Below are 23,093 nucleotides of genomic sequence, written 5' to 3'. Positions count from 1 at the left end.
GAAGTCCAAGGGTCCTGCGCCGTCCTCGGGCTCACTGGGTAACAGAGTCTTTTTCGCCAGCCGGCCTCCCAGCGCCGCATTACATGCTGGGAAATGTAGTCCGAGGCAGCAAAGGGACTAGGGCTATGGCACGGAGAGCGCGCCCATTGGTCGAATTTTCTAGGAAACGCTCAGCTGAGCAAAGGCCCCCCGCGCTAGGTAATGTGACCCGAAAATGAGCCCTCGACCTCGCCGCTCTTTACCCGCGGCGAAACTGTTTCCTAAGATCCATCTTGGCAGGTTCTGGTCTGAAAATTCTGAGTTTAGTGTTTTGCTTTTCTGAATTGAAGCAACTATTTATTGGCCTGGAATCTAGTCCTAGATAGAGCAAGGAGAATCGCAAGTGTAAAGTGTCTTCAACCCGATAAACAATTCATTGAGCACCCTTCATATGCAAAGCCACTCGTCTCCTGAGAAAAGGCCATATGCAACTTCAATAAAATTAGAGTAAGAGGAAAAAACACGAGAAAGGCTACAAGGAAGTCTTTAAAAATAGAGCTTTGTCCTTGTTTGGCAAATTCACGAAAAATAAAGGGAGAAGGGCAGGGGGTTGTACGATCAATCCAAAGATTGTGTGCCTTTTACTAAACACAGTGAAAAGAAGAAATAGATATTAAACCAGACTTGAATCATGTTCTCGAGTGGATAGCCAGGCATGCAGTTAACTTAAAACCCGGAAAAATTAAGACACAGCTCTGTGTTAGCCTAAGTTCCGAAAAAAGAAACGGGTGGGGACTACGGGAAGTTTTCGTTGGCCTCGCACTACGACCAAGGCCTTAGGCTCTGCCGAAAGACACTACAGAGTCGCAAACAAGGGAACTGGGAGTATTGGTCCCATCAGCTGAATAGTGTAAATGAAGAGCTGGAAGCCTGGTCTTCAAGACCGGGAGTGGGGCACCTCGCAGGGCATGCCGGGGATTGTAGTCAGGGACATCCCGCTGCACCGCCCACCAACCGAGTTCCCGGGAGCCCCAGGTGGAGGCCGCCGCTCGACCCCCAGCCGGGTAAGCGACCCTCCCAGAAAAGGAGACTGGCTCCACTTTTTTCAAGACTCGGAGTTTCCAAGAGTAACGAGGAGGGGGAGAGAGACTTCGAAGTTACCCTGGAGACACGCTCCCGCCCGCCCCTAGCCACGGGATGCCCTAGATGTCCTTATTAGGACAAGAGACTGGAGGGGGTGGGGCCAACCCGAACGCCCGATGGAGGCTCCTTATAAGGCAGCCTCGGGAGGGAGGCGGGAGTTCGAAGCTGGCTCGGTGGGGGGTGGGGGGGCGGGGGCGGGTTCGCGGTTGGGCGGAGTCTGGAGGGGCGGGCCTGGAGCTGCAGTTCCCGCCTCTCCGCTCCAGGAAGGTCCCGGACTAGCTCCTCGCGACTTCCGTAAAAGAGCTGGGGAAGAATGTAACTCCCTGGCGAGATCCTGGAGCCGAACTCGGCTGTATGTGTCCCTCAACCTGGGACCCTTCTGCATAATCCTAAACCTAAACCCCCTTGAGGGTCTCCCACCTCCAAATGACTATGTGTTCTCCCTTTCCACCTTCGTCCGGGCTCTTACCTCCCCTGAATCTAACCACGTGCCTATCTCAGACCCCCCTACCCGCTCTGAGGCCCAGCACCTCCTATTTGTCCCCCTTCTACTTGTTCTCTGTTCCCTCCGTCCTCCTAGCTTTGGCCTTCCCTGAATGTCCCCTGCTTCGCGCCTCTCCTCCACTGCTGGATCTCCACGCCCCGATCCCACCACCCCAGCTCGGGATCACCTTTCCTTCGGAGGGTCCTTTAGGTCCTCCTACATTACCTTTGTACCTTCATCCCCAGTACCCCTTTCTAGATGTCCCTCCTACAAATATACCTGCACTCATTCCTCCCCCACGCCCACCTCTTGGGCTTTTCAGAAGCCCAGTCTCCAGCATCCTCAGCAAAGGTGAGACTGAAACTGACAGCCTCAGGTTCCTTGATGTTAAGCACCACCCCCAGCCAGCCCTCCCAGCCACACGGGGACGCTGTCGGCTTTCTGTCCCGCACAAAGAGGACCCCGCTCTTGAATCTGGGGTGGGAGGAAGGGGCGGGTCAGGGCTGGGGTTGGGCGGTCTGGGTGGGGCCAGTCCAAAAGACTAGTTTGGGCCGGGAGGGGCGAGAGGGTGAAAGGCCGGAGAGAAAGAGCTCGGCACCAACCACTTAGAGTAGTGCAGGGGCGGGGAGGGCAGCAGGAGGAGGCTGTTCTCTAGTTAGTGCCCCGCGTGGGGCCACGTGATTGGAGAGGTCCCGCCCTCACCCTCCAGAGCCAGGTGTTCGAATCCCGTCTCCAGAACTGGCGGCGTCCTAGTCGGGTCGGCGCGACGCGCCAGAGGACCCGCCCTGAGGCTCATGGCAGCGCCGGTCCGCCTGGGCCGGAAACGCCCGCTGCCCGTTTGCCCCAACCCGCTCTTCGTACGCTGGCTAACCGAATGGCGGGACGAGGCAGCCAGTAGGGGGCGCCGCACGCAATTCGTGTTTCAGAAGGTGGGTCCCGGCTCGATGCGGACAGGTGCGGGCGGAGCCAGACAACCAGGCCCGCCCTGACCCAGTCCGGTACCCCTGCCCTCGCCAGGCCCTGCGCTCCCTCCGGCGGTACCCACTGCCTTTGCGCAACGGCAAGGAAGCTAAGATCCTACAGCACTTCGGAGACAGGCTCTGCCGTATGCTGGACCAGCGGCTGCAGCAGCACGAAGCATCAGGCGGTGAGCGAAAGAGTCAGGGCCGGTGGTCCCCGGAGCCTCCCCCAGGCGCAGCCTCCATAACCACCTGGGATGCCTTAGCTTCAGGCTCCCCACTCACGTCCAAGTTGCTGTTTGACCTCAGGCTAGTGGCTGGCTTGCCGAACCTCACCCCTCTCACCTACCACGGGAGCTGGCAGCGTTCCAGACCTTCCCGCCTGCTGGATTCCGTGGCACTGACTCTCTTCTGCTCCCGCAGGTGACCATGCCCCGAGTTCACCATCTGGAGAGAAGAGTCCAGCCCGGGAAGGGCCCCTTGCCAGAGTCCAGGACTCTTCCAAGCCAGTGAGAAGTGGGCGAGGGCAGTGAAAAGGAAAGTGGGAGCACCGGGAGTAAGATTTTCTGGCTTGGGTGACTTGGCAGGCCTGGGTCCAGATCTGCCACCAGTGAGGCCTGGCTTTGGGCAAATGACTTACTCTGGTACTTAGTTTTTTTCTCTGTAGGTGGAGATATTGAATGATAATAGAGTCAGGTGAGAGTTCCACGATCAGGCTATTTAGGGGGCCAAGCCCAGTAAGTCGTGAGGATTGCTATTATTGGCTTTTCTTGCCTTACCACCTCTGTTCTGCAGCCAATGGTAGAACTGAGGCTGGGTCAGGCAGATTACACCCCTCACCCCATTCCCACCCCCGCAACCCTCCCACCGTCTCAGCCCAGCTTTACAGGTCGTCCCATCATCAGACCCATTTTCCAGACAGGGAAACCGAGAGGCGGCTGGGGGACTTGCTCGGGCCATGTAGCCTGCCGAGACAGAATCCGACCCTCAGCCCTGCCAGAGATTCAGTCCACGATGGCTGATTGGTTTCTGCGTCCAAAGCCTCGGTGTATCTTTCAGATTCCAGCCCAGCCCAAAGCAGGGGGCTTGGGCGGCTACTGGCCGGCTCGGTGCTCGGGCGCACGCGCAGTGCTGCTGCTGCTCTACAGGGAACACCTGGTGAGCACGGGGCCGACCCAGGAGTCAGGAGCACCCAAGCAGTGGGGCCCGAGGCTCCTGGAGGGGGCCGGCCCCAGCACTGACCCTCCCTTGGTTACAGAATCCTAGTGGCCACAGCTTCCTAACCAAGGAGGAGCTGCTGCAGAGGTGTGCCCAGAAAGCTCCCAAGGTGAGCCCTGAGGTGGGAAGGGAGGGAGCCGAGTGAAAGGATGGAGCTGTGGATCAGACCCTAAGCCCACCAGAGACTTCTCTTCTTGGGAGCAAGCAGTGGTTTGGGGCCCAGGGAGTTGGACTGTGGTAGCACCAGGAGCTTTCTAAGGGTCTCCTCCCCTATGGACAGGTGGCCCCTGGGAGTACTCGGCCCTGGCCAGCCCTCCGCTCCCTCCTTCACAGGAACCTGGTTCTCAGGACACACCGGCCAGCCAGGTGGGGTCAACTACGGCGGGGCGGGGGGGCAGTGTGTGTGGGGGGAGAGAACGTGCATGACATTCTGAGTGGGGCCCTACAGTCACCCAGCAAATTGCAGGCCTCGTGCTGTTGAGATGGGTGTGGGAAGGGAGGCCTTACTCCCAAGAGCCCATACCGTGGGAGTACCAAGAGAATCCGAGAGACCAAGCAGTAGGTAGGGGGCAGGAGAGGGTGCCACAGGTTATTGGAAGAGCAGAACAGCTTTGCTGAAGACACAGCATTTGGACACATCTTAGAATTTAGTGGGGAGAGATGCAGGAGCGGCACTCCGGAGAGGAGGGAAAGGTGATCTGAGACGTGCTTATTGCACACTGAGAAATGTCCCTGGGCAGGTCCAAAGGAGGCTGATCTGAGGAACGAGAACACAGCCTGGGGGTGACTTGTTTGTGCAAGGGTCGCCAAGGCTGGTGAGACCAGCCGAGCTGGGGGCAGGCAGGAGAGCCTGCCAGGTGTGAGTGAAAGAGGGAGATCTGTGTTCATCTACCAGGTACTCACTGACTCCAGAGGGTCTGGAGCTGGCCCAGAAGCTGGCTGAGTCAGAGGGCCTGAGCTCACTGAATGTGGACATCGGGCCAGAGGAGCCCCCTGGGGAGGAGCCAGAAGTGCCAGGAGCAGCCTCTGCTGAGCTGTAAGGAGGACGAGGAGGGGCATGACAGGGGAGCAAGAGGGGTCCCAGAAATGAGGCCAGCCCTCTCTCCATCATCTACAGCTGAGCTGCCCCACCCACTGTGGGTTGTGGGGGGTGGAGGGGGCGGTGGCGGGGGGGACTGCCTGGCACTGATGTTCTGGCCTCAGACACACCAATACCTCCCTCCTCCTTATAGTGGCGCCAGCGAAGGGAGTGTCCAGCAGCCGCCACTGGCGCTTGGGCCTGGAGAGTACAGGGTGCTGTTGTGTGTGGACGTTGGCGAAGCCAAGGGGTGAGTGGGGGCGGGCAGCAAAGGAGAGGATGCTGGGGGGGCGGTGATAGGGGCCTGCCCTGATCTGGGCCTCCTGTCTCACAACTCCAGGGCGGGGCACAGGTCAGAGCTGCTCCTCGAGCTACAGCGGCTGCATGTGACCCACACAGTGCGCAAGCTGCACGTTGGGGACTTTGTGTGGGTGGCTCAAGAGACCAGGCCCAGAGACCCAGGTAAGGGGTGTGGACAGAGGGCGGGTATCAGAGGCAGGGCCTGGTGGGTTGGGAGGACGCGAGCCAGCAGAACCTTTCTTGGCCTCCCAGCAGCAAGACCTAAGGAGCTCGTCCTGGACCACATCGTGGAGCGCAAGCGGCTGGACGACCTCTGTAGCAGCATCATAGATGGGCGCTTCCGCGAGCAGAAGGTTCCTAGACTGGCCTCGCCATGCTCCCCGTTCCCTGTCTGCCCTAGGGCTCCTCCGTGGCCCAGAGGTGTCCAGGGCACTTCGGACTGGCCTCAAGGCAGAGCTCCCATGGCCACACCCCCGTTCGAGCTGCACCCAGGCAGCCCAAGATCAGACCCCTCGGGGCCCCTGCAGGTGCACAGTAGGTGCGCAGGGTGACTGGCTGGCCTGAGGAGCATAGTCAAGATCCCTTGGGTGGCCAGGCCCTCCAGTCTGGGATAAGCAAGACCCAGACCTCAGTGTAGGTGCTGGCTGCTGGGCTGACCACATAGTCGTGCCATGTGTAGGCCAAGAGAGGTTTGGAGAACAGACATCATTCAGAGATAGTGTAAGGCTTTTCCGTGCAACGGTAATAACAGTGTGAGCAAAGGTGGAGGCCCTCTGAAACAGGCAGAGAAGCTAGGGAGGACGAGGAGGTGGCTTGGTGGGGCCAGGGTCCCGTGATGATTTTGAATGTGACATGATGGACAGCTGGCCCATGGGCCTCCAGGCCTGACCCTCCTGCCTGTCTGCCACCCCAGTTCCGGCTGAAGCGCTGCGGCCTGGGCCACCGAGTGTACCTGGTGGAGGAGCACGGCTCGGCGGACCACCTCAGCCTTCCTGAGAGCACGCTGCTGCAGGCTGTCACCAACACTCAGGTGAGCCAGGAGGGCCAGGCCAGGCTGGTAGGGACCCCACGGTGCGTGGCTCCAGCCAGGAGTCCCCTTCCTCTTTTGGGTGGGTTCCTCTTCCCCAGGTCATCGATGGCTTCTTTGTGAAGCGCACGGCGGACATTAAGGAGTCAGCTGCCTACCTGGCCCTCTTGACTCAGGGCCTGCAGAGACTCTACCAGGTGAGCAGGCGCCCGTGTCCCTGGGCCCTATGCTCCCCCCGAGGAAGTGAAGTGAGCAAGAGCCCTGTTTTTCAGGCTGGCCCACGGAGGCCTAGGATTTGGCAAGGACTGGCTGGGGGCTGGTCCCCTAGAGCTCTGTCCTGGCCTCAGTTCCCTCTTCCCTCAGGGCCGTACCCTCTGCAGTCGCCCCTGGGGACCCTCAGGGGACCCTGACTCAAGGCCTGGGTCCTCCTCAGATCCTCTCTGCTCACTCCTCACCTTCAATGACTTCAACGCAGGAGCCATCAAGAACAAGGTACTGCCTCCACCCAGTGCCTCCTTACGCGGCCCGGCCCTGGCCCACTCCTGATACAGTCCTCCCCCACCCCAGGCCCAGTCTGTGCGGGAGGTGTTCGCCCGGCAGCTGATGCAGGTGCGCGGGGTGAGTGGGGAGAAGGCAGCAGCCATAATGGACCAGTACGGCACCCCTGCCAGGTAGGCCCCCACAGAGCTCCCCGGGGGCCCCCTGCCCCTGCCCTACCTGCGTGGAATTCGGCTCTACCTATGCTTTGTGCAGGGGTCTGGCCCTGCCAGGGCTGGACAGACACACAGACGGACAGACCTGACTGAGGTCACGGAGGTCAGGTGGTTAAGGCAGACAGAGCCAGCTCGGACCAGATGGACCAGGCGGACCAGACGGGATCTCAGCCACTAGGGGAGGCTACAGGAGGGAGGGGGACCCGCCACCTGGTGCAGCAGAGAAGGCTTCTGGAGGAGGGGGTTGGGCCATGAAGACGGGGCCAAAGATGGCCATACCTGGGGCACATTTGCCGCTGCATGAAGGGATGGTGAGCTGGATGGAATAGGACCTTGAATGCCAGGCTCAGGAAGTGCAGCAGCGGTTCCGACTCCCCTACCCCATGCTGACCCCTTCTGCCTGTCTCCCCTAATGGTGGCCCAGCCACCCAGAGTGGGCCAGCTGCGTGCTATTGTCAAGCTTTAGAAACTCAAACACCCCACCCCACCCCCAGCCTGCTGGCCGCCTATGACGCCTGTGCCAGCCCCAAGGAACAGGACATGCTGCTGAGCACCATCAAGTGTGGCCCACTGCAGAGGTGACGGCAAGGAAAAGAGCCCAGAGGAGGTGGCTGAGGCTGGGGTGCTCTGGCCCACGGCCTGACCCTCACCTGCCTCTCTCTTTGTGCAGGAATCTGGGGCCCGCTCTGAGCAGGACCTTCTCCCAACTCTACTGCTGCTACGGCCCCCTCACCTGAGCTGTGCCACGAGGCTGACTCCACCCCCGCCCACCTTCACAGGCCAGCCAGCCTTTTAATCAGAATCTGTTGGGCTACAATAAAAATATAAGTATTTGCAGCTTTGTGTATTATGGAGGTGATGCCAGGCCCCAGCGGCCTTGTGAAGTATCCAGGCGGGAACCGGGGAGACCAGCAGGTCCAGTGGTTTTTAAACTGAGCTCCTCGGGACTCGGGTTCCCTGGGAGAGCATTGATACCACCAGGGAGATGGAGTCAGTGAGGCGTTGCAACTTTGAATCTAGTTTATGTCATCAGAGTTCCTGATCAAATAACATTTCCTTTGATAACAGGTTCCGTATTTTGGAAAAGAAATGTTTGGAAAGCGCTCATACTCTAATTGCCTCATTTTATGAATTAGAAAACTGAGGCCCAGGAAGCTACTAGGGTTTAGCCAAATTGATTGAGGACAAGCTGGAATTGAAACCCAAGGCCTCCATTGTCTACCGTGGGGTTTCCTAGGTCCCCCACAAACCAGTCGAACCCCAGTTCCTGGGCTGGGTCCTGGAGTCTGCAGCCTTCTTACATCTCTTCTCAAAGTGATTCTGATGCGCATGGTATGTGGACCAATCCCAGCCTTGGGGATGTAGTTCCCAGCTCCTATCTATGGTGCCCCCTGAGCCTGGACAGAGACATCCCCCCTTTAGGTGATTGGCCCGCCTCCCACAGCCTGGCCCCTTCCCCCGTCCGGGGTTCACTACAGTGTTACCCACCCACCTCAGCCACCAGGACTCCTTCTTTCTCCCTTTATTGCCTTTCTCTTTCTACTCTTCACAACAGCATCTGCCCTTGCAGCGAGCACAGTCATCCCTGAGCCCCAAGCTCTTCGGCTGCAGGAAGCCTCTCCCTCCCTGAGGGCTCCCCACCCACTCCTCAGAAAGTGTAGGCCCCCACGAAGACGGTGAGTCTCAGTACAGAACTGGCCCGGTAGCTCATGAGGGAGTTCATGGTGACCATCTCGAGGTCCAGCACGTACTCCCGGGGGCCCGTCACAGGCCGGGCGAGGACCAGCATGGCGCTGACATTGTTGATTTGCTGCAGGGTACAGTGGGTGGGGGGACATGTAGATTGCGTCAACCTACATGCCAAGACCCTGCCCCGGCATCACCTCCCTGTCCCGTATCTTGAACCCACGAGCAGTTGGCTGTGAAGGAGAGAGCCCGCCAGGCTGTGACCTCAGGCTCTCATCCGGCTCTGTGATACCTTGACATCTTGGCTGTGGTGCACCCAGGCTCCTGCCCTCAGAAATGTCCCACTGGTGCTCTTCCCACCCTTTCCACCTAGTTCTTTTGTCTAACCAGGGTCAACTGATGATTCAAGGCCAGGTGGGAGACTCTTGGGAGTGGTGGGGCCTTTGGTGACCTGGAGCAGGCAGACTTCCCTTCAGAGCATCCAATTTCAGAAAGAGAAAACAAGGACTGATATCAGATAAACCCCTTGGACCCCTCTCATTGTGAATCATGCCTGGACCCCTCCTTCCTAATAGCTCCACCAGCAGAGAGCTGGATTCTTGGACCCCAGGCCCCCCGCACCAACCCCCGCTGCCTCTCTCTCCAAGGCCCAGCTCCATCTGCTTGCCTTCCCCAGATTCTGCTGTGTCTGTTACCTGGGCAGGCCTCTCATGCCAGTGCCTTGTTCTAAGGGTGAAGAAATTGAGGCCACATATGGAAACCAGTGCAGGGACTCAAACCCCAGTGTCCAAGTGCCTGGTTGGAATTGCATTTAACAACCTGTAGTTTGTACCGAGGGAATTTAGAATACCCCTACCTTTCTACAGAAATTCCACCTCCCGGGGGGCGGGGCTTTGAGAGAAGAGGCGGGACATGGTGGTAGAGCCGAGTCTCCCACTTAAGGTTTCCTGGAATTCAATTTTGGATTACGCATGTCAGTTGAGGGGTGCAGTTAGGGGAAAGCCTTACCCTAATGTAGAAGTCCCCCTGCGAGTTTCCCGCACGGATCTGAAAGGCATTGTAGGCGCCAGGGTAGACAGAGGTCGCTTGGATCTGGAACACATCCGCGGGCACACTGCGCTCCGAGGTGATGCTCATGTAGCGGTGCACGATGGACGAGGGCTGCTCCCGGCACAGGGGGTTGGAGGCCGGGCAGAGGCAGCGACTAGAGACCCCGAAATGGGGACACGAATGAGGTCCTGGCCCACACCCCAAATTTGGTCCCACCCCTAAAAATAGGGACCCCCAAAATATCCTCCCATTCCTGCTAGAACAGTTCGCATTGTTGTCATGAAGGACTACAATTCCCATAGGCCCTCGAGGCACTAGCCTGCCCGAACGGCAGCCCGTCAGCCGCAGAGCCCTCTGGGAGTTGCAGTTTCTGCAGGGGGGCCTGGCGTCGCGACGACTCACTTGTCAGACACCTGCACGTAGGGCTCCACGCAGCGGTTGGTGTCCACGCAGCGGTAGCCCCCGTGGAAGTTGACACAGGTTTGGGCCTCAGAGCACTGGTGCGCGCCCGACTCACACTCATCAATGTCTGTGTCAGGGGAAAGGGGCTGGAACCCAGACATCAGGCCACCAGCCCCTGATACCACCCTGCCCGCCCCACTGGGGCCCCCTGTACCTTGACAGAGGCGCGTGGCCAGCAGCTGGTAGCCCTGCGGGCAGTGGCAGGAGAAGCGACCAGGCTCGTTGACACAGCGGTACTGGCAGAGATAACTGGAGTAGCTGCACTCATCGATATCTGAGGGAGAGTGTGGATGAGGGATCTGGACCAAAGGCGATCCTCTCAATTCAGTCCCATAAAGGTTCACAGAGAGAGCATACTTTCATCATAGGATTGCTGGCAGGATTAAACGAGGCCAAGTATGCAAGGGAAATGTGCTGCACAGGGAAGGTTTTCAACAAATGGAAGTTGACTTTAAAACGTTGTGGCTTGGGACTTGATGAAGCTTGTCTTGTTCTGTCCCACTTCATCCTCAAGACAACCCATTTTACAGAAATGGAAATGGGCTCAAAAGAGTGGCGGGCCCTAGTCTAGGATTTGAATGCAGGTCCACCTGACTCCCAAAGAGGGGAGCACCCACATAGGAGCGCCCTATGTTAGGTTCAGTATGGAAAGACAGGGCAGGGTGAGACAAACCCTGCAAAGCTCAGTGAGGGGACAGAGGACTCAAAGAAAGGTCTGCCCAGACCGCCCAGCTCCCAGAGCTCTCTGCCCCAGCACAGCAAGACAGTACTGAATGGAAGCACTGTGAATCTAGAGGCTTGGCTTTAAGTCCTGAGTTTGGGGAACCTCAATGTCCCTGTCAATAAAATGAGTGGGTTAGACTAGATGAGCCTTGAGGACCCAGCCTGTTACGGTTTCCAGTAACTTGCCCAATTCCTGCAACCCACAACCAGCCTAAGCATACAGCCCCCTCCTGCCAACTGCGTGCTCACAGGCAGGAGCCACGGTTCCTGCTCTGGCTCCCTTCATGCTGCCTAGCACCGAGCCGGGCACCCCACCCAGTGGGGCCGTAGAGCAGCAAAGCCTAACACAGACAGGGTGCCTGACCAGCTGACAAGGAGTGAGAAGTGCAGAGTGGAAACCTGGGGCCACCTCACCCTAGCTGTATGACCTTGGGCAAGTCACTTAACCTCTCTTCGTTGAAGGACTTTATGCTTACTATTTTTTTAAACAATCCTCCCCCCAAAACCTCGAGGGAGACATTACCATCCTCATTTTGCAGAGGAAGGAAAAATGCATACTTTCATCATAGGATTGCTGGCAGGATTAAACGAGGCCAAGTATGCAAGGGAAATGTGCTGCACAGGGAAGGTTTTCAACAAATGGAAGTTGACTTTAAAACGTTGTGGCTTGGGACTTGATGAAGCTTGTCTTGTTCTGTCCCACTTCATCCTCAAGACAACCCATTTTACAGAAGTGGAAATGGGCTCAAAAGAGTGGCGGGCCCTAGTCTAGGATTTGAATGCAGGTCCACCTGACTCCCAAAGAGGGGAGCACCCACATCCTTTGTCAGTCTCCCCTCTGAGCTTCAGTGCTCCCTCCTGCTCCCCTCCGTGCCTTCCTCCCAACCTCAACTTCCGGCGGGCAGGTGTGCAGGTGTCCTGCAATCAGCCAGGGGTGGAATACGGAGGAGGTAGGTGGGTGCAGGATGGATGGGACACGGAGGCACCAAATGGAGGACTGGGTGGCAGGAAACACAGCACGACCCAGGGCCTGGGAGACCCGTGGAGGAGCCCAGGGGAGAGGGGCGGCTCTCACCATTGCAGGAGAAGCCATCCCGATGCAGCTCATAGCCCTGGTGGCAGCGACACAGGAAGGTCCCGTAGGAATTGAAGCAGCGCTGCTCACATGGAGCCCCCATGTCACATTCGTTCACATCTGGGGGTTCAGGGAAAAAAAAACAGGAGGGGTGAAAGCCAAGGAGCCGCCCAGAGCGCCCACTTTGCCTAGGCTGGTCGGAAAGCGAGCTCCGGCGCCCTGCCCCGCCCCGCCGCCCGGGACCCAGGAGCCTGGCCTGGCCCAGCCTCACCTACGCAGGAGCGGTTGTTGGGCCCCAGCTGGAAGCCCGGCTCGCACTGGCAGCGGAAGGAGCCGGGCAGGTTGACGCAGCGATGTTGGCAGTAACGATAGCGGCACTCATCTATATCTGGGGGGGAGGCCGGGGGGAGGGGGCAGAGCGCATGGGTCAGCTGGCACTCAAGGCCGCACCACCCATAGTCTCGCCTGGGTCCGGGGCGCTGAGTTGGGCCAGGTCAGCCAGGACTCACACACAGACCCTCACAGTCCTGTGACCGGTGACAGGAAGACAGAGGTGGCAGGGAACGAGGGTCGAGCCTGGCGGTGAGCTGGCGTGGGGGGTCAGGTGCTAGGGTGAGAGCCAGGCCAAGGGCACGGAGCAGGGACTAGAGAGGCTCTTCCCCGGACTCACCCACACATTCAGGCCCAATCTTGCGGTAGCCGTCGGGGCAGGTGCACTGGTAGGAGCCGGGCAGGTTATGACACTCCTGGCTGGGGCGGCAGTCGTGCAAGGCCTGGGCACACTCGTCCACGTCTGCAGGAGACACCACTCAGCCCCCGCCCAGGAGCCCGTGCACCACCCGACGCGACAGACACCTCCGCACAGAGGGACACAGGTCAGGTACCGCTCACGTGGGTGCGTGGATAATTGGCACCCCCGAGAAGGAAGCACATGGATTAGAGCCTCCCGACAGCACAAATAACAGTCCGTCAGCCTGGGAGCCAACAGGAGAGGCACCCCTAAGCGCACAGGAAATAAGGCCCTGTCCAGACTCCCAGGAATGCTGATTCCAGGGCCTTCCTCCTCCAAGGCCCATGGCAGCCAGGGGTGGGGTCTGGATCAGGAAGAGGGTAGGGGGCAGAGCTCTGGCAGTGGGTCTCCAGCAGTGGAGAGGGGGTTCCAGGTGCTGGCTGGAGCAGTAGGACAGGAGGTGGGACCACCTGCGGCAGGCCCCGCACAAAGTTATCCTAGTAACCCTTGCTTTTGAGCAAGTTTGCAACTGAGGTCTGAGGTGGTTTTTTTTTAGAGATTTTATTTTTTTATTTGACAGATAGATGAGAGAGAGAGCACAAGTAGGCAGAGTGGCAGGCAGAGGGAGAGGGAGAAGCAGGCTCTCTGCCGAGCAGGGAGCTGGACGCGGGGCTCGATCCCAGGACCCCGGGATCATGACCTGAGCCGAAGGCAGCCTCTTAACCGACTGAGCCACCCAGGTGCCCCGAGGTCTGAGTTTTTAAGATGCCGTGATAGATGCTTGGCAGGAGGACCGAAAGCCCTGGTGCCAAGGTGACCCTCACTCACCCACACAGCGCTCTTGCTCGTCAGGTTCGTAGCCCGGTAGGCAGGGGTTGGGGTGTTCAGCGGGGAGCACTGGTGGTGGTGGTCCCTCGCCATGCAGGTCATTGATGACGGCAGCTGAGCGGGGCAGGCACAAGTAGCCCCCATAGTGGTTGATGCATTTCATCTCCCCCTTGCAGGCCTCGGGGATGGTCAGGCACTCGTTGACATCTGCAGAGAGGGGCCTGCTGGGCACAGCCAGTCTCCTGGGCTGGCTGTAAAGTGGACGGCAGGCAGGGGCCCAGCTCGGCCTTCTATAAGCTGTGTGACCCAGGCAAGGCCTTCTCTCTCTACTCACCAAGCTAAGGTTGCTTGCCCAGGACCCTTCCCCAAGGCCTGTCAGGGCTGATGGGGGGGGGGGTGACTGTTCCCGGAGTCACCCCCATACTCTTGTCCCCAAGAGGGTCTCTACCCCTCCCCAAAGCCCTGGCCCTGGCTCAGCCCAAGAATGACGTGCAGGCCTCCTTACCCCCACCCCGTAGACACTGCCTTCCCAGGCCCTGATGGGACAGAGCTCGATAGGAGACTGGTTAGAGGTATCCAAGACCGAGCTCCTCTGGGCAATGCCCTGTTGCTCCCCAGCCTACTGAGGGGTGGGGGCAGGGTGTCCTGGGTTTCTCTGAGAGGGAGGGGCCTGCATGGCTTCTCCACCCCTAGCTGAGCTGGCCCCCAGAGAATCAGAGCTGGCCTCTGCCAAGCCAGGCTGGGCAGAGGACAGGTCATCGGGCTCCCCGCTGCTGCTCTTGGAGCTAAGGTGCCAGTCCGTTGCCCAGTTCCTGGGGGTGGGTCAGTCCCCCAGGCACACTCACCCCGGCAGTGCTGGCTGTCGGGGTCCCACTCATAGCCATCTGTGCATTCCTACAAAGGGACCAGAGATGACCAGTAGTCAGCCCCAGTCCCCTTCAAATGACCAGGCCAAGATCAGGGCCTGAGCCTGGCCACCCTCCCAGCCTGCTCCAAACAATGGCCCCCCAGATGCTTCACCAACCAGGGGAGGGAGAATCTTCCCCCAGGATCCTGGTCTCTGCGCCCTACCCAGCCCATCCCAGGCCCGCGGGCCCGCTGTCCCCACCGTGTAGCTGTCGGGCTCCTCGGAATCCTGGGGAGACGCTGCCCCCAAAAGCAGCAGCAACAGCGCCCAGAGCAGTAGAGACCCGGGGAGGCAGGAGGCGAAGGGGAGCATCCTGGGGCTGGGAGGTGGTGGTGGTGCAGGGGTAGTGGGGGAAGGGGGGTCAGGACGCTTCTGCCACGCACCCCCCATGCCCCGTTCCAGGACTCAGACCCCTGGCCCCAGCCGCCTCCCGCTCGGGACCGGGCTTGGGGCCCCGGAGCTTCCCAGGGCCGAGGGCCCACTCCTCCCGCGGCCAGGGTTCAGGGCCCACCCGTCCGCGGCCGCCCCGCCCCCGCCCGGTCCCCCAGTGGCGCGGGCTCAGGAGCGCGGGCCTCTCGGCTCTGCGCTGACGCCGACTCGGCCGAGACTCCGGCTCGCGCCCTCCCCCCACGGACGGCCACTCACTTGAGCCCGCGACGCCCCCGCGGCCCGCGTCTCCGGCGGCTCGGCTGGTTCGCGCAGTGCCTGCGGGCAGACGGACGGGTGGACGGCGCAGCTCCCTGGACGCGCGGCCCCAGGAAGCGCCCCCCGCCCGCCCGCCCGCCCGCTGCGGCGCGGCCCACCCCGGCGCCTCCGCCCGCCCCTCGGCGGATTCCTGAGCCCGCGCCAGGGGGAGGGACCCCGACCCCCCGCTTCTCCGCCCCCGGCCAGCCGCAGGCCCCCACCCGGTCCCCCGCGGCGCGGCGGGGAGCCGCCTCCCGGCGCAGGGCCAGGGTCCCCCTAGCTCCCCACCCTGGGGGCATGGCCTTGATGCCAGGCCCCCAGACTCACCCGGGAGCCCCTAGGCCCTCACTTTACGCAACCCGGAATGTCATCCTGCGCACCTGGACCCTACCTAATCTGGGCTCCTAGAATTCCACCCTGTGCACCCACATAATGCCGGGGCCTCCACACTCTGCCCCTCCCAGAATGTCATCCTGGGCACCTGGACCCCACCTAATCCTGGAGCTTCCAGACCCTGCTCTACCCGCTCCAGAATCTTGTTCTGTGCATCCGGACAGTCACTCTGGGAATACCAAAATTTCATTCAGGGTTCCCAGACCCTCGCCCGAGGACAAGACGCTCCCAGGCCCAGAACTGTTCATCTCTGTCCCTTCTCTCCTCCATCCCTAGGGCTGTCAGCCAGGTGGTCCCTTCACTCGAGGACCGCCTCCTCCCAACAATCGGTCCGCGAAACTACAACAGTTCGGGAGCGGGGTCCGCAGTTGCCTTTTGGCCTAGAATGAATGGAAGCCCCTGAGAAGGCACGCAGGGCTGAACTTTCGCGTCCAGGACGCCAGGGTCCGGTGGCAGTGCCTTACCGGCCCTCCTCCCAAATGGGTCCCCACCCCCACCCCCAACTTCGGGATTTCTGCCTTCTCTTTCAAGCAGAGGGCGCGCCTTTTGGGGAGGAGTTTGGGCGGAGTTGGCTCCCAGGAAGGGGCGGGGCCTCCTCCTGCCCACGTCTCAGGGCGGGGCCAGACGGGAAAGGGACGCGTGTCCAGGGATCTCCGGCCGGGGGCAGACGAAGTGCGGGAACTGCTGAGCCCAGCCTTCCCTTTCCCACCCTTGTTTATCCTCACGATCGCCCCCAGTGTAGCCCTGCCCAGGAAGAGGGTGTACTGATGGGGGCACGTGGATCCCGAGGTCAGCCCTGGGGTTCAAGGTGAGTTGGGGAGTGCACCCCTCGACCCCCCAGATCCTTCCCAGCCACTGGGGCGAGGATGCTAAAAATAATAGCTCTTTAAAACCAAAAGACAGGCAATAACAAGTGTTGGCGAGGATATGGAGAAATTGGAACCCTCATACACTATGGGTGGGAATATAAGATGGTCCTCTTTGGAAAACAGTTTGGCAGGACCTCAAAATGTTACCACATGACCCAGAAATTTCACTCCCCTGTATATACCCAAGGGAATTGAAAACATATGTCCACCCGAAAAGATCTATACACAACATTCATAGCAACACTATTCATAAGAACCAAAATGTAGAAACAATCTAATGTCCATTAATTGATGAATGGATAAACAAAATGTGGTAATACGATGGAATGTTACTCAGTCATAAAAAGGAATGAAGTACTGATGTGTGCTAAAACAAGGATGAATCTTGAAAATATTTCCCTAGGTGGAAGAAGCCAGACACCAACATCCTCATATTCCACTTATAGGACACATCAGAATAGAGAAATCTAGGAGACAAATTAGTATTTGCCAGGGGAAGGGGCAACTAGGGGGTGACTGCTAATGGACATGGGGTTTCTTTTGGGGTGATGAAAATACTCTGAAATCAAATGGTGGTGATGATTGTCCAGTTACGCAAATACACTAAAACCACTGAATTGTGTAAAGTTTTTAAAAATTTTTTTATTTATTTAAGTAATCTCTACACTCCACATGGGGCTCAAACTCACAACCTCGAGATCATGAGTCGTGTGCTCTTCCGACTGAGCCAGCCAGGTGCTCCAGTGAATTGTATACTTTAAAAGGCTGAATTTTGGGGCTCCTGGGTGGCTCAGTTGGTTAAGTGTCTGCCTTCAGCTCAGGTCATGATCCCAGGGTCCTGGGATCGAGTCCCGCATCGGGCTCCCTGCTCAGTGCAGACCCTGCTTCTCCCTCTCCCTCCACCTGCTGTTCCCCCTGCTTGTGCGTGCTCTCTCTCTCTGTCAAATAAATAATCTTTTTTTTTTAAAAGGCTGAATTTTTATGTCTTGTAAATTATGTCTCAATAAAGCTGTTATTTAAAAAAAATAATAAAAATAATAGCTCTTGATTATCAAGGCATAGCCTTTCCAGGCGCCTGCATGCACCTCATGCAATCCTGCCAAGCCAGGGAGGGGTGCTGTTACCACCCTATTTCACAGATGAGAGAGGCTGAGCTTTGTCCAGGAATAGCCAGAATGGTAAGGACAGGATTCGAACTCGAGTCACCCCGATTCCAAGACTCTGGGCTCCCTGCCTCTGAGTAGAGTATTAAGGACCCACCATTTGAACACCTGTTATGTGCCAGCCAGGGTCATAGGTGCCCACAGTCATTCCACTCAAAGGAATTGTTGCCACTTAGAGATGAGGATCTGAGGCCCAGAGGGGAATGACTGGGTACACAGTTGGCGACTCAACTTTTTTTTTTTTTTAAAAGATTTTATTTATTTATTTGAGAGAGAGAGAGAGAGAGCACGAGCAGGGTGAGGGGCAGAGGGAGAAGCAGACTCCCCACCGAGCAGGGAGCCCGATGTGGGGCTCGATCCCAGGACCCCGGGATCATGACCTGAGCCGAAGGCAGACGCTCAACCAACTGAGGAACCCAGGCGCCCTGCGACTCAACTTTTGAGTCTTTGCAGTGTTAGGCGTTGAGTACGCCCACCACTCGGGGTTGCCTCCTCGCAGTGCTTCTCCTGACCTCCAGGACCCTGACTTTCCCTGCCCTCATCCCTTCTGCACTCAACGTGGCCCCTCATCCCCATCCCCAGACTGTGATAAGAATGATGAACAGGACAAGGCAGTAGCCGCCACTTACCGTACCCTAGACCCTGAACTTTCCTATTTAAAACCCATGACAGCGGGGGCGCCTGGGTGGCTCAGTCAGTTAAGTGCCCGCCTTCGGCTCAGGTCATGATCCCGGAATCGAGCCCCACGTCCAGCTCCCTGCTCAGCGGAGAGCCTGCTTCTCCCTCTCCCTCCTGCTCCCCCGGCTTGTGCTGTCAAATAAATAAATAAAATCTTAAAAATTTTAAAAAATAAAACCCAGTGACAACCACTTGTTAGGTCTACAAACACCCATCAAGCCTGCTCGGGGCTGGGCCCTGGCTTGGGTGCTGAGGACACAGGTGCATCAGATGCTTCTGGTGTGGCTGGGAGGCAGGCACAGCAGGGGCTCAAGGGGCTGCAGGTTACACCAGAGGATGGGGAGCAGCAAAGGCTTCTTGGAGGATGACCCTTGAGCTGCCTCAGTTTCCCAGGATGAGCAAGAGTGCTTCCCCAGGGGGCAGTGACCACCCTCTATCCCCACCCAGGGCTTCAAAACCTGTGGCACCCATAGCCCCCTGGACTTCCCTGTCACGACACTGATGGCCATATATGGCAACTGCTCACTTGGGATCTGTCTATTCCTGTTTCCTTAAGGACAGATCCTTCTCTGTAGCCCTAGAATTGCCCAGAACAGGGTGGGCAGCAGGTATCTGCTGAATGAAGAAAAAGGGTGGAGTGGGAAACAGGCAGGCTGAGGGCTGTACAGGACAAAGGCCTGAAGGCCTGAGGCAGCTCTTGTGATCAAGGGGTCCACCTCCCCCTCTCAACCTGGTTTCTCCTTTGCGGTTTCTCCAGCTCCGCCCTCTCAGCCCCTCCAGCTTGGTCTGCACAGCTTCCTGCTTCCAGCACTCTCGCCCGCAGCACCATGGCAGTAACTGTCTACCTTTCCTGCCTCCTGGCCCTGTTGGTGGCAGGCCTGCCCCAAGGCATCAAAGGCTCCCTCAGGAACCAGGTAAGTGCCCCCCCCCACCACCACCCTTGCTTCCCATCCTCTTCCCTCTGCGAGACTCCTGCCTAGGGCTCACCCTTCCAGAAATAACTGCCTTATTCCCATTTCTCAGAGACAGCAACTGAGGCTACAGAGGTGATTGACATGATGCCATGAGGCCCAAGCTAACACAGGGAGACCGTGCAGGCCAAGCAGCTGATCCCCTAGCCCCATCCCTGCATGGCTGGAAGGCAAGGTGTGGTCCCAGCAATGACTCCTCACCTGCTCTCCCCCCACCCTCTTGGTTCCTTGCCAGGATCCAGGTCCCCAGCCACTGGAGCTGAAACAGGTCTTCATGTTGTTCCAGACCCAGTACAACCGGAGTTACTCAAACCCAGAAGGTATCATGGGGCATGTACATCTCCAGTCTCACCCCTGTCTCCCATTTAATAGATAAGGAAATCAAGATTCCGGGTGGGGAATGGGCTGGGCCAAAGCCACTCAGCAGGGAAGTTGGCAGGGCTGGGGGTGTATTCCCTGGTTGCACAAGGGGCGACAGGATCACTCTTTGCTATGAATTTGGAGGGCAGGCAGCAGCTGTTGGGGGCCTACCCGTCCCAGAGGACCCCTTGCTTCCACAGCCACTTTCTTGTCACTCTGCGCAGCAGGCCGACTACCATCTAGTCATGAGTTCCTTCAGAAACACCAAGGATATTCATCTTGTGTGGGGACTCACTCTCCATGCCCAGGAGGTCCCAGCCCTGCCTCCCGCCCTCTCTCTGGGTCTCGTCTTCCATAGGGGGATGGTCTGTGGGCACCTTTCAGCCCAGGCTGCCCATGCCATGGACCCATACCCCACCCCTTCCCCACCTTCATCATGTTCCAGCTCAGAACATGCAGGCAGAGGTGTGAAGGGAGAATGTGACCTGGCAGGAAGCCGGTCTCTGACCACCCACCTTTCCCTTGAGTCACTCTGCCTTCAGACCCTTTACTTGTCTTCTGGGTGGGCAGAGATGTCCCCCTTACTGCCTCTGAGGAAAAGCCAACCCTAGAGGGGCTGGGGAGCCATTTCCTTGGCCCAGATGTCGGCGGTGGGGCCTGCAGTGGCCACAAGAAAGGAGCTGTGCTCACCTGGCTGGGTGTGAGTGGGAGGATGCCCAGCCAGCGGCCACTTCCTGCTTCTGTGGGCTCAGGAGGCCGCCTAGAACCAACCCCTCTTGCTCCAGAGTATGCTCATCGCCTGGACATCTTTGCACGCAACCTGGCCCAGGCTCAGCAGCTGGAGGCGGAAGACTTGGGCACAGCCGAGTTTGGGGTGACTCCATTCAGTGACCTCACAGGTACTGGACACTTCCTGGATCCTAGGTGGTAGGTGGGCAGGCAGAGACTTCTGCAGAGATACTGGCGGCTGGGCAGGGCAGACCTTCAGCATTTATTTCCCAGAGAGAGGGAGCCTGAGGACCAGAGGCCTGTTTGCTTGCCCCAAATCACAAAAAGCAGGGGCGGGTCCGGGTCCTAATCCAGCTTAGGGGGTGAGGCAGCAAGTGCAGGCGAGTGCGTCCCAGGAAGAAAGCTGGCTTCTCTCTGGGCCTCCATACCCTTGTGCCTATCTCCCAGGGTATCATGGGGACTCAAATAACCCAGTATGTGAATGGCTGGAGTGGGAGAGGCAGAGTATGGGGGAGAAGGGGTCAAAACTGTGACCCTGTTGGCCCCGTCCATCCATCCCCCAGAGGAGGAGTTTGGCCAGCTCTATGGGCACCAGAGGATGGCTGGAGAGGCACCCAGCGTGGGCAGAAAGGTGGGGTCGGGAGAGTCGGTGCCCCGCAGCTGTGACTGGCGAAGGTTGAAGGGCATCATCTCACCCATCAGGCAGCAGGTATCTGCCCCCATCTGGCCCAGTCCAGCCTCGGTGGCGTGGCGGGGGGAGGGGGGACGAGGCCGGGACACCTTCCCACTGCCCCCCTTCCCGGCTAGGAAAACTGCAACTGCTGCTGGGCCATGGCCACAGCGGGCAACATCGAGGCCCTGTGGGGCATCAAATACAACCAGTCGGTGCAAGTCTCCGTGCAGGGTATGGCTGAAGGAGGGGGCATGTGAGGGGGGGGGGACGCCAGGGCACAGTCAGCCCACACCGTCCCTTCTTGTGCCAGAGCTGCTTGACTGTGGCCGCTGTGGGGACGGGTGCAGGGGTGGCTTCGTCTGGGATGCCTTCATAACTGTCCTCAACAACAGTGAGTGCCCTGCCTCTCTGGGCAGCTTTTGGGGGCGGGGGTGGAGGGGGGTGGGGGAGGAGGGGGGAAGTTCGGGCGCTGAGCCTCCACCCTGGCCTTGCTTATCTGCAGGTGGGTTGGCCAGTGAAAAGGACTACCCATTCCGGGGGGACGTCAAACCCCACAAGTGCCTGGCCAAGAAGTACAAGAAGGTGGCCTGGATCCAGGACTTCATCATGCTGCAGGACAACGAGCAGAGTGCGGGCAGAGCGGGGATGCGGGCAGAGCGGGGCGGGAGCAGGCCTGGGGGCAGGATGACAGGGACAGACAGACCAGGATAGAGGCAAAAGACTGGACTAGAGACAGAGACGTAGGCACAGAGAGGTGGGAGGTGGGGTGGGGGTAAGACTATGAGGCAAGAGTAGGGGGCAGAGAGGAAGCAGGGCCTAATGGTACCTTCTACCCCCAGCAATCGCCTGGTACCTGGCCACCCAAGGCCCCATCACCGTGACCATCAACATGAAGCTACTGCAGGTGGGAAAGGGTTGGGACTGGGGGGAGGGACATCTAGGGGAGGTGGCCTCAGACTCAGCCCCTCTGCCCTTGCAGCAATACCGGAAGGGTGTGATCAAGGCCACACCCGCCACCTGTGACCCCCGGCTTGTGGACCATTCTGTCCTGCTGGTGGGTTTTGGGACGAGCAAGTCAGTGGCGGGGAGGCGGGCAGAGGGAGGCTCATCCCAGCCTCATCCTCGCCGCCCAATCCCATACTGGATCCTGAAGAACTCGTGGGGTGCTGAATGGGGTGAGGAGGTGAGTGTGATCTACCCGAGGGCACAGGGCAGGACAGGCCTTGCCCCACCTTCCGGCTCTGATGTCCCCTTGACCTCCTAGGGCTATTTCCGGCTGCACCGCGGAAGTAATACCTGCGGCATCACCAAGTACCCGCTCACGGCCCGCGTGGACCTATCGGCGAAGAAGCGTCCGGTGTCCTGCCCTCGCTGAGCCTGCGCCGCCGCGCTTCAGCCCTCTCCCGCTGTGCCCGCTGTCTCCTTGTTGCCCCCACCCCAGGCTTTTGCCTGTCCTCCTAATCCTGCTATGGCTTGAATAAACCAAGATGAGCTCCCTGTCTTGCACGTGAACTCAGCTGGGGTGGGGAGAGCGCAGACGCCCCACGCTCTGACACATCCTAGGCTCTGTGGGGCCCCCATACACATACATCCCTATGCACGGGCATCATGACGCTCAGAGACAGATGTGTGTACGCCCATGCACACTCCCGCGCACGGGCTCCTCCAAAGTCACGGCAGCTTTATTGTCAGTGTGGGCAGGGCAGTGGGAGGGGACCTCAGTCATGATAGAGGCGCAGGAGGCAGCCACGGAGGGTGCCCATGTAGCGATCCCAGAGGGCCTGGTGCCTGCAATGGAAACAGTGACAGGGGCCTTCGCCTGAATCCCCATCATGTGTGAGATGCTGCTCCAAGAGCTTCATACACCTAAGTGCTTCCTCACTCCTCACACCACTCCTACGGTTATTATCATCATGATCCTCCCGTTCCACAGGGGAAACTGAGGTGTGGAGAGGTTCAGGAGCCTACCTAAGATCAGGTCACAGCCTCTAAGAGGAGGGCCCACAGACTTCCACCCCTAGGGCAGAGGAGAGAACCCTGCATCTGCAGGAGGGTTACGCCCTGGCAGGAGGCTGCCTACAGCAAGACCAAGCTGGAAAGGAAGCCTGGGGTCTCTCACCGGAAGCCATCCAGGGAGTGGACAGATGCCGAATACTGATTCAAGAAGAGCCGCACATCACTCAGTGGCCAGTGGTCAGAACGGCAGGGTTC

The 23,093-nt window shown here is 58.9% G+C and overlaps 4 protein-coding genes across 9 annotated transcripts in view; 2 read left to right on the top strand and 2 right to left on the bottom strand.

Annotated features, from left to right (window-relative positions):
• The first annotated feature begins 2,131 nt into the window (after positions 1–2,131).
• MUS81 (MUS81 structure-specific endonuclease subunit) lies at positions 2,132–7,738 on the top strand. 5 transcript variants are annotated; one of them, XR_014138472.1, is made up of 16 exons: positions 2,132–2,535; positions 2,624–2,753; positions 2,989–3,074; positions 3,625–3,723; positions 3,824–3,892; positions 4,064–4,149; positions 4,679–4,819; positions 5,016–5,111; positions 5,202–5,323; positions 5,414–5,514; positions 6,075–6,191; positions 6,290–6,385; positions 6,552–6,680; positions 6,756–6,859; positions 7,326–7,479; positions 7,572–7,738. XR_014138472.1 is itself a non-coding variant. In XM_081797756.1 (16 exons), exons 1-16 carry the CDS (start codon positions 2,401–2,403, stop codon positions 7,636–7,638), a joined length of 1,659 nt encoding a protein of 552 aa, XP_081653882.1. In that variant the 5' UTR covers positions 2,134–2,400; the 3' UTR covers positions 7,639–7,738. The 5 variants fall into 5 exon arrangements, 4 of the variants coding, with proteins under 4 accessions (XP_081653883.1, XP_081653882.1, XP_081653881.1 ...); XM_081797756.1 differs by having other exon boundaries at positions 2,134–2,535; positions 5,417–5,514; positions 7,396–7,479; XM_081797755.1 differs by having other exon boundaries at positions 2,134–2,535; positions 7,396–7,479.
• Positions 7,739–7,907: 169 nt separating this feature from the next.
• EFEMP2 (EGF-like fibulin extracellular matrix protein 2) lies at positions 7,908–15,067 on the bottom strand. The gene is made up of 11 exons (XM_006740166.3): positions 15,008–15,067; positions 14,564–14,681; positions 14,301–14,349; positions 13,456–13,662; positions 12,568–12,690; positions 12,169–12,285; positions 11,898–12,017; positions 10,254–10,373; positions 10,040–10,166; positions 9,596–9,791; positions 7,908–8,711 (listed from the first exon to the last, which is right to left on the bottom strand). Exons 2-11 carry the CDS (start codon positions 14,672–14,674, stop codon positions 8,550–8,552), a joined length of 1,332 nt encoding a protein of 443 aa, XP_006740229.1. The 5' UTR covers positions 14,675–14,681; positions 15,008–15,067; the 3' UTR covers positions 7,908–8,549.
• Positions 15,068–18,910: 3,843 nt separating this feature from the next.
• Positions 18,911–22,379, top strand: CTSW (cathepsin W). 2 transcript variants are annotated; one of them, XM_031035452.2, is made up of 10 exons: positions 18,911–19,063; positions 19,356–19,440; positions 20,266–20,379; positions 20,773–20,918; positions 21,017–21,113; positions 21,193–21,273; positions 21,385–21,510; positions 21,722–21,786; positions 21,862–22,065; positions 22,147–22,379. In XM_031035452.2, the coding sequence occupies exons 1-10, from the start codon at positions 18,977–18,979 to the stop codon at positions 22,255–22,257; spliced, it is 1,116 nt and encodes a 371-aa protein (XP_030891312.2). In that variant the 5' UTR covers positions 18,911–18,976; the 3' UTR covers positions 22,258–22,379. The 2 variants fall into 2 exon arrangements, with proteins under 2 accessions (XP_030891312.2, XP_081653888.1); XM_081797762.1 differs by lacking the exon at positions 21,862–22,065.
• A 131-nt stretch (positions 22,380–22,510) lies between these two features.
• FIBP (FGF1 intracellular binding protein) overlaps positions 22,511–23,093 on the bottom strand; it is a 3,914-nt gene continuing 3,331 nt past the window's right edge. The window contains exons 8-9 of the mRNA XM_081798553.1: positions 23,002–23,088; positions 22,511–22,670 (exon numbers count right to left, since the gene is read on the bottom strand). Coding sequence (XP_081654679.1) covers positions 22,601–22,670; positions 23,002–23,088 — 157 coding nt within the window. The 3' untranslated portion in view covers positions 22,511–22,600. The remainder of the gene's footprint in view (positions 22,671–23,001; positions 23,089–23,093) is intronic.

Source organism: Leptonychotes weddellii, chromosome 11 (assembly GCF_054177405.1).
Source record: "Leptonychotes weddellii isolate Sample4059 chromosome 11, ASM5417740v2, whole genome shotgun sequence".
NCBI classification, from domain to species: domain Eukaryota; kingdom Metazoa; phylum Chordata; class Mammalia; order Carnivora; family Phocidae; genus Leptonychotes; species Leptonychotes weddellii.
Note: the sequence above shows the minus strand (reverse complement) of the source record. Positions and strands in the feature narration are given on the sequence as shown.

Excerpts from the sequence above, each read along its gene's own strand:
- MUS81 (XM_081797755.1), top strand. The coding sequence starts at position 2,401 with ATGGCAGCGCCGGTCCGCCTGGGCCGGAAACGCCCGCTGCCCGTTTGC. Across the intron at positions 3,075-3,624 it reads TCCAGGACTCTTCCAAGCCA|ATTCCAGCCCAGCCCAAAGC; the intron begins GTGAGAAGTGGG and ends TGTATCTTTCAG. Across the intron at positions 6,860-7,395 it reads CAGTACGGCACCCCTGCCAG|CCTGCTGGCCGCCTATGACG; the intron begins GTAGGCCCCCAC and ends CCCCACCCCCAG.
- EFEMP2 (XM_006740166.3), bottom strand. The coding sequence starts at position 14,674 with ATGCTCCCCTTCGCCTCCTGCCTCCCCGGGTCTCTACTGCTCTGGGCG. Across the intron at positions 13,663-14,300 it reads CGACAGCCAGCACTGCCGGG|ATGTCAACGAGTGCCTGACC; the intron begins GTGAGTGTGCCT and ends CCCTCTCTGCAG. Across the intron at positions 10,374-11,897 it reads GGATGGCTTCTCCTGCAATG|ATATCGATGAGTGCAGCTAC; the intron begins GTGAGAGCCGCC and ends ACTCTCCCTCAG.
- CTSW (XM_031035452.2), top strand. The coding sequence starts at position 18,977 with ATGGCAGTAACTGTCTACCTTTCCTGCCTCCTGGCCCTGTTGGTGGCA. Across the intron at positions 19,064-19,355 it reads AAGGCTCCCTCAGGAACCAG|GATCCAGGTCCCCAGCCACT; the intron begins GTAAGTGCCCCC and ends GTTCCTTGCCAG. Across the intron at positions 21,274-21,384 it reads CATAACTGTCCTCAACAACA|GTGGGTTGGCCAGTGAAAAG; the intron begins GTGAGTGCCCTG and ends GCTTATCTGCAG.